This window comes from Monodon monoceros, unplaced genomic scaffold (genome assembly GCF_005190385.1).
Source record: "Monodon monoceros isolate NGI ecotype Baffin Bay Population unplaced genomic scaffold, NGI_Narwhal_1 Super_Scaffold_12, whole genome shotgun sequence".
Lineage (NCBI taxonomy): Eukaryota > Metazoa > Chordata > Mammalia > Artiodactyla > Monodontidae > Monodon > Monodon monoceros.
This window is the reverse complement of record NW_021703768.1, coordinates 160,568,061-160,580,890: the sequence shown is the minus strand read 5'-3', so window position 1 is coordinate 160,580,890 and position 12,830 is coordinate 160,568,061. Positions and strand designations below refer to the sequence as shown.

At 57.7% G+C, this 12,830-nt stretch overlaps 1 protein-coding gene across 1 annotated transcript in view; it reads left to right on the top strand.

Annotated features, from left to right (window-relative positions):
* Positions 1–10,836, top strand: part of KHSRP (KH-type splicing regulatory protein) — a 12,182-nt gene extending 1,346 nt beyond the window's left edge. Inside the window, exons 2-20 of the mRNA XM_029217210.1 lie at positions 1–163; positions 1,885–1,981; positions 2,613–2,651; positions 2,995–3,034; positions 3,972–4,021; positions 4,311–4,382; positions 5,156–5,213; positions 5,522–5,696; positions 5,877–5,975; positions 6,310–6,408; positions 6,536–6,638; positions 7,359–7,459; positions 7,555–7,699; positions 7,777–7,937; positions 8,019–8,128; positions 8,557–8,645; positions 8,731–8,931; positions 9,038–9,115; positions 9,197–10,836. Of these exons, the coding sequence (XP_029073043.1) occupies positions 1–163; positions 1,885–1,981; positions 2,613–2,651; positions 2,995–3,034; positions 3,972–4,021; positions 4,311–4,382; positions 5,156–5,213; positions 5,522–5,696; positions 5,877–5,975; positions 6,310–6,408; positions 6,536–6,638; positions 7,359–7,459; positions 7,555–7,699; positions 7,777–7,937; positions 8,019–8,128; positions 8,557–8,645; positions 8,731–8,931; positions 9,038–9,115; positions 9,197–9,474 (2,158 nt within the window). The 3' untranslated portion in view covers positions 9,475–10,836. The remainder of the gene's footprint in view (positions 164–1,884; positions 1,982–2,612; positions 2,652–2,994; positions 3,035–3,971; positions 4,022–4,310; positions 4,383–5,155; positions 5,214–5,521; positions 5,697–5,876; positions 5,976–6,309; positions 6,409–6,535; positions 6,639–7,358; positions 7,460–7,554; positions 7,700–7,776; positions 7,938–8,018; positions 8,129–8,556; positions 8,646–8,730; positions 8,932–9,037; positions 9,116–9,196) is intronic.
* The last annotated feature ends 1,994 nt before the right edge of the window (positions 10,837–12,830 follow it).

The window sequence follows — 12,830 nt, the reverse complement described above, 5'->3', positions numbered from 1 at the left end:
CCCGCCGCCGGGCCCGCCGGGCGCGGGGGACCGGGGCGGCGGCGGTCCAGGCGGCGGCGGCCCGGGCGGAGGGTCAGCCGGGGGCCCCTCGCAGCCGCCTGGCGGGGGTGGCCCGGGAATCCGCAAGGACGCCTTCGCAGACGCAGTGCAGCGGGCCCGCCAGGTGAGGAGGCCTTGGGCCTGAGGGGCGCGCGCGCGGGCGGGGGAGGGGGCGGGGTCACGTGCGCGCGCGGGGTCGCGGGGGGGGCGGGGCCGCCGCGGGGTCACGTGGGGCGGTGGGCGGGGGCCTGGGCCTCCCCAGACACCTGGAGTGGGGCCCCCTCCGGGGGTGACCCCCTGCAGGGGGAAGGGTCGTCCGGGGTTCACCCAAGAGCGGCCCCTGGGTGTGCAGGGTACCTGGAGCGCGGGGACTCACTTTGGGGACTTCCCTCCCCCGTTAGGACATCCTCCACTCCTGGAAGCAGGGGGCTCGCCTTCCCAGGGAGGTCTTGTGTGCCCCCACTTCCCCATCAGGGTAAAAAGCACTGTTTGCCCCCAACCCAGTCCCATTTCTGCTTGCTCCCTAGGAAGGAGGGACTTCGGGGTGGGGGGGAAGAAAAGTCCTCTTGAGCCTGGAAAGTGGAAAGGGGACCCTTTGGCTGCCAGGCAGTGGCCAAGCACTTAGTTGAAATGGGGAGGGTGGGCCTAGGGACTGGCACTTTTTGATGCTTCTGGTGACTTGAAAGCATGGTCTGTCTCTTTTGGGGAGAGAAGGGAAGGGTCCCACCACTGTGTTTTGGGGCATGATGACTCCATGGAGGTGTCACATGCTGGTGTGTGACCTCCCCGGCTCTGGCCTCCCCATGGCCTGAGGGGAGGAGGCCCATAGAAAGTGAGGACTTTGTTGCCCTTTCAAAAGGAAGCTGACCGGGCTCAGGCCATTGAGTGCTTTCTCACTCAGGATTGTCCCCAAACCTCCAGGACACAGTGGGAGGTCCCGTTAGGGGAATGCCCTCTTCTCCTCCCAGCGTTGTCTGTGGCTTTCACCCCTGGGGTGGGTTAGGGTTCTAAGCTGCATTTGATCTGGTTGTCCCCAGACTGTCTTGATTGAGAAGCAACTATAACAAGGGGAGTTGGTGCTGTCATTTGGAGTGGGATAAGGCCTCATCTAGGCATCCCAAGAGCTTTGGCTCAAAGTGATTTTTTTTTTGTTTTTTGTTTTCATTAAAGTATTAGAGGTGAAAAGATAGGTCCTCAGCTCATGGCTGTGTTTCTTTGGAAAACTTGTGATAATTCTATCAGCCGACTCTGGTCTTAAATTTGTTGGGTTGGAGTTTACTTGATGTTGCTGTTCGTGTGTCTAAAATGTAACATGTGTTCCGAGAAAGGTCTTCTGTTTTGGTCAAAATGAGGGTTTCAGATGCCTTGAAACAAAAACTTTCCTAAGATTTGTTGAACAAATGCAAAGATTATGAGGGTGAGGGAGATAAAGGAAAATTGTGCTCTTCAGCATCCCAGAGGACCAGGAGCTTGGGCAAGTGAATGTCTGAAAGTTCTCCCTGGAGGAGGGGCCCTGAGGACCTTCCCTGGCACCTGAACTTCTGTTCCTTTCACCCTTAGAACAAGTCAGTGTGGATTACACTCTGACCACGAACAGTTTAGGCACAAATCTCATAGAGAAAAAGGAGTTTTGAAATTCCTGAATAACTCTTGAACTCTGAAGCCTTGGGTAAAAACTTTTTCTAGAAGGTCTTAACCCACAGGCTCTTACCGAAATCTGGGGGAAGCCACTCCCAGGCCAGACAGCAAGACCTGTTGGGTTTAATGAACCAGAGAAGTCGATCTAAGCACCATGGAGGGAGGTTTTGGGTGGTAATTTTTCTCTGCTTACAACTTTATTTCTAGATCGCAGCCAAAATTGGAGGTGATGCCGCTACAACAGTGAATAACAGCACTCCTGATTTTGGTTTTGGAGGCCAAAAGAGACAGTTAGAAGATGGAGGTAACTACCTGCTGGAGGGGCAGCGGGGAGAGAGTGAGGTGCCTTTGTTTGAATGTGGTTCAAAGTGGGGGGAGCCTGCTGCCATTTTGGTCTTTTAAAACCTCAGCGATCCCAGCTTTGTTGTCTCTTTTTGTTCGCGCTGCTATCCTGAGGTATCAGGTGGCTGAGTGGAGGGCAGATTGATTGTGACCAGGTCCAAGCTGTGAGTTCTCAAGACTGTTCCTCCCCTCCTGCCAAGCTAGGGAAGTGTTGGCAGTTCTCTCGAGGCCCCACATCAGTGCAGTGTGGTTGGCCCCGGGGCATGCAGTGTGACCCAGAGCAGCCCAGAGTATCAAGTCAGTGATCAGCCTGACTTCCCCAAGGCAGGTTTGGTCCTAAGCCGGAAGGACTCAGGTGCCACCATAATTTTCCCCGTTACAAAGGGCTTCTTATCCCTGAGTGCCAGGGCGGGGGATTGATGAAGTCTGGCCTCCCTCAGGGGTTCATCTCTGCTACTCCCCTGTCCTGGCTCTGCCGTGGGGGCTGGGGGACAAGACGATTGTCTGCCAGGACATGCGGCACCAGCATCAGATTTGAGGCAGCTGTGGGTGGGTGGGTGGGTGCTGCATCTGACATCCTCTTCTTTTCACAGACCAACCGGAGAGCAAGAAACTGGCTTCCCAGGGAGACTGTAAGTCCACTGGGTGACACAGGCAGAGGGCAGCTTCAGGATTTTAGGTTTCTAGCATTGGGGAGCTGGAATTACTGAGCAGACAACACCTCTCCTTCATGGAGGCTCTTGGTGTTTCTCGGGGGTCCACGAGCTTTAGAGAACCCAGAGCCTGGGAATTGAGGCAGAAACCTCAGAGTGTGTGGTTTTGAGGCGGGCTCCATTGCTTTCACTCGGGAAGGCTCGGAAGCACTGTGATAAGTGCTAGTTGCCCCTCGTGCAGGCAGGAATGCCTGGGGCCGGCAGTGTTTGGGGTCCCAAAGAGGAGCCAGGCCAATCTTTCCTTTGGATTTTCTCTCTGCAGCCATCAGTTCTCAGCTCGGACCCATCCATCCTCCCCCCAGGTAAGTTGTGATTTGGAGAACATGTCATTTCTTTCCTCGCTATCTCTGGCCTTTTGTACTGACTTGAGGGAGGGCTCTGTCTGAGGCCACATCATTTAGGGCTTTGTCTCCCTTGCTGGTCGACCAGGGAAAAGAATGAAAAGCAGAAGGAGCTTCATTTGTCCCTTGTACTTACTGTCTGTGGGGCTGTAGAGAGCACAGGGCTGTGGCTGTTAGCTGTAATGAGGAAGGGGGATCTCTGCATCCTCTTGCTTCCTTTGTTTGGAGTGGGGACAGTCAGAAGCACAGCTCTCCCTCCTCCTAGAAAAGGCTGGGGACTGACCTTGGCCTTCTCGTCTGTCTTCCGTAGATTCTTGTTCCCTGAGAGCTGGAGGAGCCGGGGGGTTGGGGTGGGAGGAAGGTCTTTCTTACCTTTTTGCCCCAGAATGACCTCAGTGAATCTGACGTAGAATCCTTTGTGAAGGACCCTGTTGTTCTTTTTTTTTTTTCAATTGGCTAAAGTTTTGTGAAATGCATTAAAAACAACTTACTAGGAGAATGAAATGAAAAAGATACAAAACCAGTTTTTTTTTTTTTTTAATTAAAATCTATAGACATCAGATGACACCATCAGATTTCTTGTGAAAGTGGCCCAAGTTCTCCTCCTTGCCCTGAGTCGGTGGAGCTGCACTGGCCCAGGGGTTCACGCCACCCCAGACCAAGCCTCTTGTGGCCCAGAAGGGGAACTGAGGCCCCGAGAGGTTGGGTGATCTTCTGTGGGCCGAGGGAGCCCCCAAGCCATTGTCAGACTCTGCTCGGGCCTGTGGGGGCTTGGTCCCCATGTCATATAAGGCAGGGCCTGTGGCTTTGGGGGTCTTTCTCCAGGAGGCCCTCTGGCTCTTCCATCCCCCCTACTTCGCTCCTACTTGAGGCTGACTCTCGTCATCTCTCTTTGCAGGACTTCAATGACAGAAGAGTACAGAGTCCCAGATGGCATGGTGGGACTAAGTGAGTGTTGGTCAGCCGTGATCAGGGATGCCCGTTATCCCCCCGTCTCTGGGACAGTCTCCCAGGCGCCCCCGGCAGCCCGGGAACCTCTGGTCTGAAAGAGCCCATTTCATGCTCTCTCTGTCCCCATCCTCTCTGGCGGGGGGGACGGCGGAGCTCTCAAGTTGGCTGCTCCACCCCCCCACCCTCACCCCCCGAACATCAGCGGGGCCGGGACCCCCTTCACACAGTCTTCTCAGCGCCAGGCTCCCCGCCTCAATCTCTGCTTTTGTTCTTTTTCTCCACCTAGTCATTGGCAGAGGAGGCGAACAGATTAACAAAATCCAGCAGGATTCGGGCTGCAAAGTGCAGATCTCTCCAGGTATGGGAAGCCAGGACAGGCGCTGGGCTGGGGTGAGCTGAGCTGAGCGGGGCTGGGGTGTGGGCGGGGGAGGGGGGGTGCTCTTGGGCTTTCTGTCATAATCCTCTGACTGCCGTGATTGGATAGAGGTGAAACGGGCTGGTGTTCATTGAGCACGTTTTATGTGCTAGGCTCTGGCGCCTCGAGGTGTAGCTGCAACTCTTATTCTCTTCAGTTTTCTGGTGAGTGGGGAGGGCTGGAATGCAGTGCAGGGAGCTGCACCCCAGACCCTGCTCTGACCATGTTGCCACCTGAGCTAAACACCTGGTGGAAAACAGGCGGGAATGTGTGAGGCAGGGGAGCTCGTTAGGAAGAAGAGCTGAGGTCAGGCCTGGGTTCAAGTCCAGTTCTGCCTGCTCCCTGGCAAGTGCCTGCTTTGCAGGGCTTTCTGAGGGCTCGCCCTGCCTAACCCGTGCCCTTCATTGACTGGAAGCTGCTCGTCATCAGTGGTGATGGACAGGGCCCAGGTTTGGGACTTTCTGGAATCTGCCTTGCTTTCCATCTCATCTTTTTTCTAAAAGTTTTGCCTCCCTTACTGGATTGTAAGCTCCCTGACCTTGGCCTCGTGTAGAGCAGCCTCCCAAGTGTTTGGGGAGGTAAATTGATCTGTCAGGCCACCGCACGGTGGCAGAAGTAGCCACTGATTGTTCTGGAGGTATCCTCATCTCCATGGAAAGTCCTTTTGGTGTCTGCAGACCCAAGAAGGCATTGACCCTGTCTTCTTTTCTCTCCAGACAGCGGTGGCCTACCCGAGCGCAGCGTGTCCTTGACAGGAGCCCCGGAGTCTGTGCAGTAAGTCCCTGGCTGGGCCTGTCACTGACGAGGAGAGTGGCAGAAGCCCTCTGGATCCCTTTGAAGTTGAGGGTGACTCCCACACCATGTCTCTCAAGCCTTGCCCTCTCCAGGGGGCTGTCCTGACACTATGATTCCCATGAATCCTGAGATCTGGGGAACCTGGGCCTGAATAGCCCCACCCCCGAGGACAGGACCATTTGTCATCTGTCAGACCATGTGGGTTGGAATCGCCTTCCCTGGGACCTGGGTGGAGCTGCCAGGCCAGTCCTCTCTCAGGTGATGACACCCATTCTTCCCCTTCCCAGGAAAGCAAAGATGATGCTGGATGACATCGTCTCACGGGGTCGTGGGGGCCCCCCAGGACAGTTCCACGACAACGCCAACGGGGGCCAGAACGGCACAGTGCAGGAGATCATGATCCCCGCGGGGAAGGCCGGCCTGGTTATCGGCAAAGGTGGAGAGACGATTAAGCAGCTGCAGGTAAGGGAGTGGGCCGCTCCCCTCCCAAGAAAGCTTCCTCCCTGGGGCTGTGCGTCTGCACACCACTGCCCCCAGCCGCTTTGCCAGGGTCCTTCATCCTTTTTTATCACACCTGGCCCCCCACACGCCCCAGAAAGTCCATTGAGAGCTCAGCACTGACTCTCAACCTTGGCTGTAAAGGAACGGGCTGGAGTGAAGATGATTTTAATCCAAGATGGATCCCAGAACACAAACGTGGACAAACCGCTCCGGATCATTGGAGACCCTTACAAAGTACAGGTGAGCGCACCCTGGGGGCTGGCGAGGGGTTCTGGGGCAGAGAGAGGGCAGGCAGGTGAGCTGGAGATTCATATGCAAGTGGAGAGGTTTTCAAGAGCGCTGGCTTTGAAGTCAGCCCAGGACTTGTTCTCTGCTGAACTCTGCCTCCTGGCCGTTTGTACGTGAGCAGGTGGCCTAAACTCCAGAAGATGGGGGTGCTCACCACATGTGCCTCTTAGGGCGGCGGATGAAGAGCTCAGCACACGTGGGCTGGTCCTTAGCTTAGGCCCGTGACCCCTGGGCACGCGGTGGGGCGGCCGTGCTTATGTGAGCGCTGTGCTTCGTGTGTTTTCAGCAAGCCTGTGAGATGGTGATGGACATCCTTCGGGAGCGTGACCAGGGTGGCTTCGGGGACCGGAATGAGTATGGATCCCGGATCGGCGGGGGCATCGATGTGAGTGCAGGCTTCCCCAGGTGGATGGAGTGCCAGGGGGGGCAGGGGGTGGGGGGTGTTGGGCAGCAGAGGGCCGCAGGCTGGGGACAGAGCCCAGCTGACTCTCCTGTGTCCCACCCACCCTCAGGTGCCAGTGCCCAGGCATTCTGTGGGGGTGGTCATCGGCCGGAGTGGAGAGATGATCAAGAAGATCCAGAATGATGCGGGTGTTCGGATACAGTTTAAACAAGGTCAGGGGCCAGCCGGGCATCCGCTGGGCATGTGGACATGTTGACCAGGTCTGTCCGCTGAGGAGCACTCTTGGGGTCCACTGCGGGCAGCTTGGCACCAGGGTTAGCCTGTTGAGCCTCTGCAGTGCCTCATTACTCCTAGACCAGCAGGACATGGCTCATCGCCTCCCCCCCCGGTGGGACAGCCACGTGAAAAAGTGGGTGACAGGCAGGCTTTCCAAGTCGAAGGGGGGAGTGTGTTTTTCTCTCCTGTCAAATTCTCTTTTTTCTCTCCCCCGCCCAAGGGCTCTCCTGACCAAGCCACCGGGGCCCCTGGGCTGGATTAGCTTGCACGGCCCCAGCTCTGGGCTCCTGCCAACCGCAGTGAGAGTGTCTGAGTGGCTGGTCTGTGGGGAGGAGGGACTCCTCTGCGATTTTGAGAGATATGTTGTCAGTTCTTAGTTCTGTCAAGTGCATCCGTTAGTTCTGGGGGATACCCGATGCAGAAAGAAGCCTCATCCACCACCCTGCCTTAGCTGGTTGGTTTCCTTCTCTGGCAATGTGGGCCCGCCGGCCTTTCTCGGCCCCTGAATACGTGGAGGGCGGCGAGCAGCACTTTGAGGCTGAGATATTTCAGACACCTAGCCTGGCCCAGCTTCTGCCCTGAAGAGGCGGTGTTACGGGGGTTTGGAGTTGTGCTTCTCTTATAATTGCGTTTCTGTTCTCTGGGTGCTGCCTCAGATGATGGGACGGGTCCTGAGAAGATAGCTCACATAATGGGGCCCCCAGACCGGTGTGAGCACGCCGCAAGGATCATCAATGATCTCCTCCAGAGCCTCAGGGTGGGTGGCGTCGGCTGTGCTGAGAAGGGCTGGTGGGGACAGAGGGGCCAGGCTGGATTCCTGTGTTAATCCTCCATCTCCTCCCTGCCCTGCAGAGTGGTCCCCCGGGCCCTCCAGGGGGTCCTGGCATGCCCCCAGGGGGCCGAGGTCGAGGAAGAGGCCAAGGCAACTGGGGCCCTCCCGGTGGGGAGATGACCTTCTCCATTCCCACTCACAAGTGTGGGCTGGTCATCGGCCGAGGTGAGGAGCCCTTCCACGGGCCCCATCCCTCCCCCGCTCTCCTCCCACCCTCCCTTCACGGCCTATGGCTCCCGCAGGTGGCGAGAACGTGAAAGCCATAAACCAGCAGACGGGCGCCTTTGTAGAGATCTCCCGGCAGCTGCCACCCAACGGGGACCCCAACTTCAAATTGTTCATCATCCGGGGCTCGCCCCAGCAGATCGACCACGCCAAGCAGCTCATCGAGGAGAAGATCGAGGTGGGCTGGGGAGGGGCTCTGGGAGCCTGGGCCCGGCTCCTTTTCCCCCTCCACTGACTTGTCCGATTCTCTTTCCTCCAGGGTCCCCTCTGCCCAGTGGGACCAGGCCCCGGGGGCCCAGGCCCTGCCGGCCCCATGGGACCCTTCAACCCCGGGCCCTTCAATCAGGGGCCACCCGGGGCTCCCCCTCAGTGAGTATCCCTGCCGGCTCCCTGGGGTTTGGGGTGGGGTAGGGCTGTGCTGGCAGGGAGACTGGAAGACCCTGTGTCCGTCCCCTCCGCTGAGATGGCCAGCTCCGCCTCGTGGAAGTGCTGAGCGTTTGGCCCCAGACACGATCCCTGCTGGCCCCCTGTTTACAGACACATTCTTAAAAGATGCTACAGGTGTTGCCCCTGGTCTCCACCCACGTGTATATCCATGCATGGTGCGCTCGGGGACTTGCACTTCCTTGAGTCAGCACAGCCTGTGGCGTTTGCATCGGTCATCTCATGCCCTTCCCTGGGCCAGGAACCCGCAGCACCACTCAAGGGGTGCTCTGGGTCCCCGTCCAAGCTGTGGCCATCCTCTGTGGGGACCCAGGAGCAACCTGGCTCATGTGTTCCCCATTCTCGTCTTGCAGTGCTGGAGGCCCCCCTCCTCACCAGTACCCACCCCAGGGCTGGGGCAATACCTACCCTCAGTGGCAGCCGCCTGCTCCTCACGACCCGAGTAAGTGGAAGGACCCGACCCGGGCAGGCGGAGAGGGGGCCGGCTTTCTGGGCCACCGCTCAGCCCACATGTCCTCCTCCCGCAGATAAAGCCGCAGCTGCCGCCGCAGACCCCAACGCCGCCTGGGCCGCCTACTACTCACACTACTACCAGCAGCCCCCAGGCCCCGTGCCAGGCCCAGCACCGGCCCCCGCGGCCCCGCCCACCCAGGGCGAGCCCCCTCAGCCTCCACCTGCCGGCCAGTCGGACTACACTAAGGCCTGGGAGGAGTACTACAAGAAGATCGGTGAGTGCCCGGGCCACGGCGGGGGATCGGGTCAGCCAGCGAGCAGTGGGCGGGTGGGTGGCCGTGTCCCCAGGCTGGGCTCTGACCTCGGAGCCTGTGTCCACAGGCCAGCAGCCCCAGCAGCCCGGCGCGCCCCCGCAGCAGGACTACACGAAGGCCTGGGAGGAGTACTACAAGAAGCAGGGTGAGCCGGCGGGGCCGCGGGGGGCAGGACTGGGCTCGCCCTCATGCCGGCCACACTCACCCGCCCTCTGCCCCCCCACAGCTCAAGTGGCCACGGGAGGGGGTCCAGGAGCACCCCCAGGCTCCCAGCCAGACTACAGTGCCGCCTGGGCCGAATATTACAGACAGCAAGCCGCTTACTACGGACAGACTCCAGGTCCTGGCGGCCCCCAGCCTCCACCCACACAGCAGGGACAGCAGCAGGCAAGTGGGAATTGCCACCCTCCTCCTCCTCCTTTCTCCTTCCAACCCCCGGCTACCGTCCATCCTGCCTTAGTGGGTAGCGCCGGAAATCCCTTCCCCTGCGGGGTGTGTCCTTGATGCCTGCAGCGGGGGCCGCGTGGCCAGAGGTCTCCGGGAGTCCCCACGCGCCGGGGGAAGTGTGTGCTGGGTCCAGAGGTTAAACGAAGAGGCCTCCCTCCGCCGGCCCGCTTGTTCCTGTGTAACGCTGTCATGATGCTGGGGGAGACGGCGCGAAACAAATAAAAGGAGGAACTGTTGAACTGGTGGGTAGTCCTGGGGGTGGGGGGCAGGCCGTCCGCTCAGATGCTGGTCGCCATCCTGGCTGCTAACTCACTCACTCAAAATCTGGCCACTTGGGAAGAAAATGGATATTTTTTCCCCGCTCTGCATTACTTTCATGGTTTTTGTTCTTTTGATTCTTTTATTTTTGAAACCACGATCTCTCCCCGCGTGTCCAAGTGACTGTGTGTACTGCAAGCGGCCCCGTGCGGCTCGGCCGTGGCCTGGCCGTGGCTCCTCCCGTGGCTCCTCCCGTGGGCTGTGGGGAGGTGCCGAGGGGCCTGGGCCCTCCCGCTCCGCCCAGGCTCGGCCTCTCTGCTCCCGTGCCTGCCTTGTGTCCTGGTCTTGTCTGTGAAGTGGGCATGACGATCGCTGCCACCTTCCAACCTACCTCACAGGGGTGTTGTGGGGACACCGTGATCTCTGACTGTCATGTTGTGATGCGCCGGGCCGCCAGCCCTCCTTCCTGAAGACAGGGCCCCTCCCCCCTCCCCTCCCCTCCCCTCCCTCGCTCCCAGCCCTGAGTGCTTCTTTCCCGCCCTCCCTCCCTCTCTCTCCCCCTCCCTCCCTCTCTCCCTGCTTCTTCTCCTTCCTTTGTGTCACTCTCTCCTCCATCAGGGAGCCAGTCTGACTTCAGCCGAGCCCCGGAGCACTGACTAGACAGCTACAGACACATCCTTCGGCCTGCGCTCGCCACAGGCTCGGGAGAGGGGCTTCCTGGCCCCCTCCTCGCCCCCGTCCCCCAGTCTCCCGCCTCCCCTCCTGTAGTGACCAATTCCTATCTCTTCCCTCTCCGCAGGCTCAATGAATCGAATGAATGTGAACTTCTTCATCTGTGAAAATCTATTATTATTTTTTTTCCATTTTGTTCTGTTTGGGGGCTTTTTGTTTGTTTTTCTTCCGTTTGTTTGTCGAGAGAGCGATGGCTGCCAAGGGGGTGTGCTTGGGGAGCCCTCGCTGTGAGTGGCTTGGAGGTTGCAGCACAGGCGGTGCCGGGCTCTCGCTCTCTCGCTCTCTCGCTCATTCTGTGTGTCTCACATGCTTTTTTTCTTTCAAAATTGGGATCTTTCATGTTGAGCCAGCCATAGAAGATAGCGAGAACTAAATCTCTGCAAAAAAAAAAAAAAAAAAAAAAATTAAAAATTAAAAAGCAAAACAAAACCTATAAAATTATATATATATATATTAAAAAATCTCTATCACCCCCCCCCCCCCGCCCCACCCCAGCGTTCCTGACACTGCCTCTTTCAGGAGAAAGCAATTCATTCACTCCCTACTACCACCCTTGGCCCTCTTCATGTTTTTAAAATAAACTTTTAAAAAGGAAAAAAAAGTCACTCTTGCTATTTCTTTTTTTTAGTTAGAGTTGGAACATTCCATGGACCAGGTATTGGTATTGCAGGAACCCCGCCCCGCGTCAGGCAGCCCCGCACTCAGCCTCTCTGCTCCTCCTCTCGCTCTTCCTTCCACCCCAGCCCAGCTCCCCCGCCGCCCACCCCTCCTGCCCCCCACCCCCAGGACTGGTCTGTCGTGTTTCATCGGTTCAAGAGGACATTGAAACTGAAAACAGTTGAGAACAAAACAAACAAAAAATTGTATGGCAGTTTTTACTTTTTATCGCTCGTTTTTAACTTCACAAATAAATGATAACAAAACCTCCCCGTGTCTGCCGGGTGCCGTCTCTCTCTTTCTCTCCCCGTAGACTTTTGAAGCAGATGTTTGTTCTTTATAGATGTTGTAAAAGCCTGATGACGGTGATTGGAAATTACAAGCTTTGTGTTGTGTTGGTTTTTTTGTTTTGTTTTTTTTTTAACCGGAATTACAAGAAAAGATAGTTTTCTGCAGGCGCATTGTGCTTTCCTAACTCTGCCCCCCACCCCTTTTTTGGTTAAATAAAGTGTTTTTTGTCTAAAACGGCGTGCTGGCCGCAGTTGTGTTTGCAGAGGAAACAAGCTGAAGAGGAATTTGGCCCATGAGAGTGGGGTGTTGGCCCCCCAAAGACTGGCCGCCTGGTCTTGTAGGAAGGGAGAAGCAGGCAGAGCCCCAGCAGTGCAGTCCTCCCCCAGCGTTCCCGCCTCTGGGAACGTGGGGAGCAAGGCCCCCAGGAGGGTCCCCAGGGACAGGTGTTCCCATGGATACAGCCTGCCACCACAGCAAACCCATGGCCGGCCGTGCCTTGCGGGACTCGGCCTGGCCCTGATGGCATGTCTAGCTGTGGCCTGTTTGCTAGCGAGCCCTGAGGTGGAAACCTGGCCTGTTGAAAGGAAGGGCGTCCTTTCCAGTGGTTTGTGGCAGTCTAAGGACGAGGACAGGAGATGGGACGGTGGTCTGAGAGGCCACTTGAGCTGCTGGGCCCAGGGGTGAGCGTGCGGGGGCATGCTGTTTGCCTGGGGTGTTCCTCTGGGATTTAGGGTTGAAATCCCAGCACTGAGAAACTCAGCAGTCACACTCAGAATGTGGATGTCTGGGCCCGCAGGCTTCAGTAGCAGGAGCAGCAACAGCTGCTGCCTCCAGGTGGGGCTGCTCATGGCCCCCATGACCTTCCAGATTAATTAGGGACCTGTCCCAGCAGGAGTGCCCCTTGGTGGCCCCCAGTCAGACCACCTGTGGGGCAGTGGGCCTAGGAAAGAGGGAGGTTGTCAATCTGGGGTCACGTGGGGGAGTCAGCTTAGATTGGAACCCCAGGCTCCCCTCACCAGGCGTCTCACCTCAGGCCAGTGCACCCTCTCTGAGCTCTGGGGCAAGGGGAAAGTCGGAGCCCCCGGCCCTCTACTGACTCACTGCAGACTTTTGATGACAGAGCAGCACTTGGCAAAAATGTTTTCTGGAGCTGCTTCTGCCAAGATCTAGAGAAGGGGAGCAAAGGGGGGTCAGTTCTGAGTATCGCAGGGCCACTGCCCTCCACCCCTGACGGAGGGGGTGACAGGTTCACAGGCCCCTTTTAGTTGCTGGTAAAGGACTGAGAGGTGCACCCCAGGGCCGTGTGGATGAGGAGACGGAAATGGTCAGGAGGGCTGCCTTGCAAAGGCTATGCGTTACTAACAGCTGGGCACAAACTGTGGGATGCTGTCCCTGGGAACAGGCCATAGGACCAGGGTTGTGCCAGGCTAGCTCACCCCCTTCCCATCCCATCCTTGGTGGTTGAGGCTAGTTTC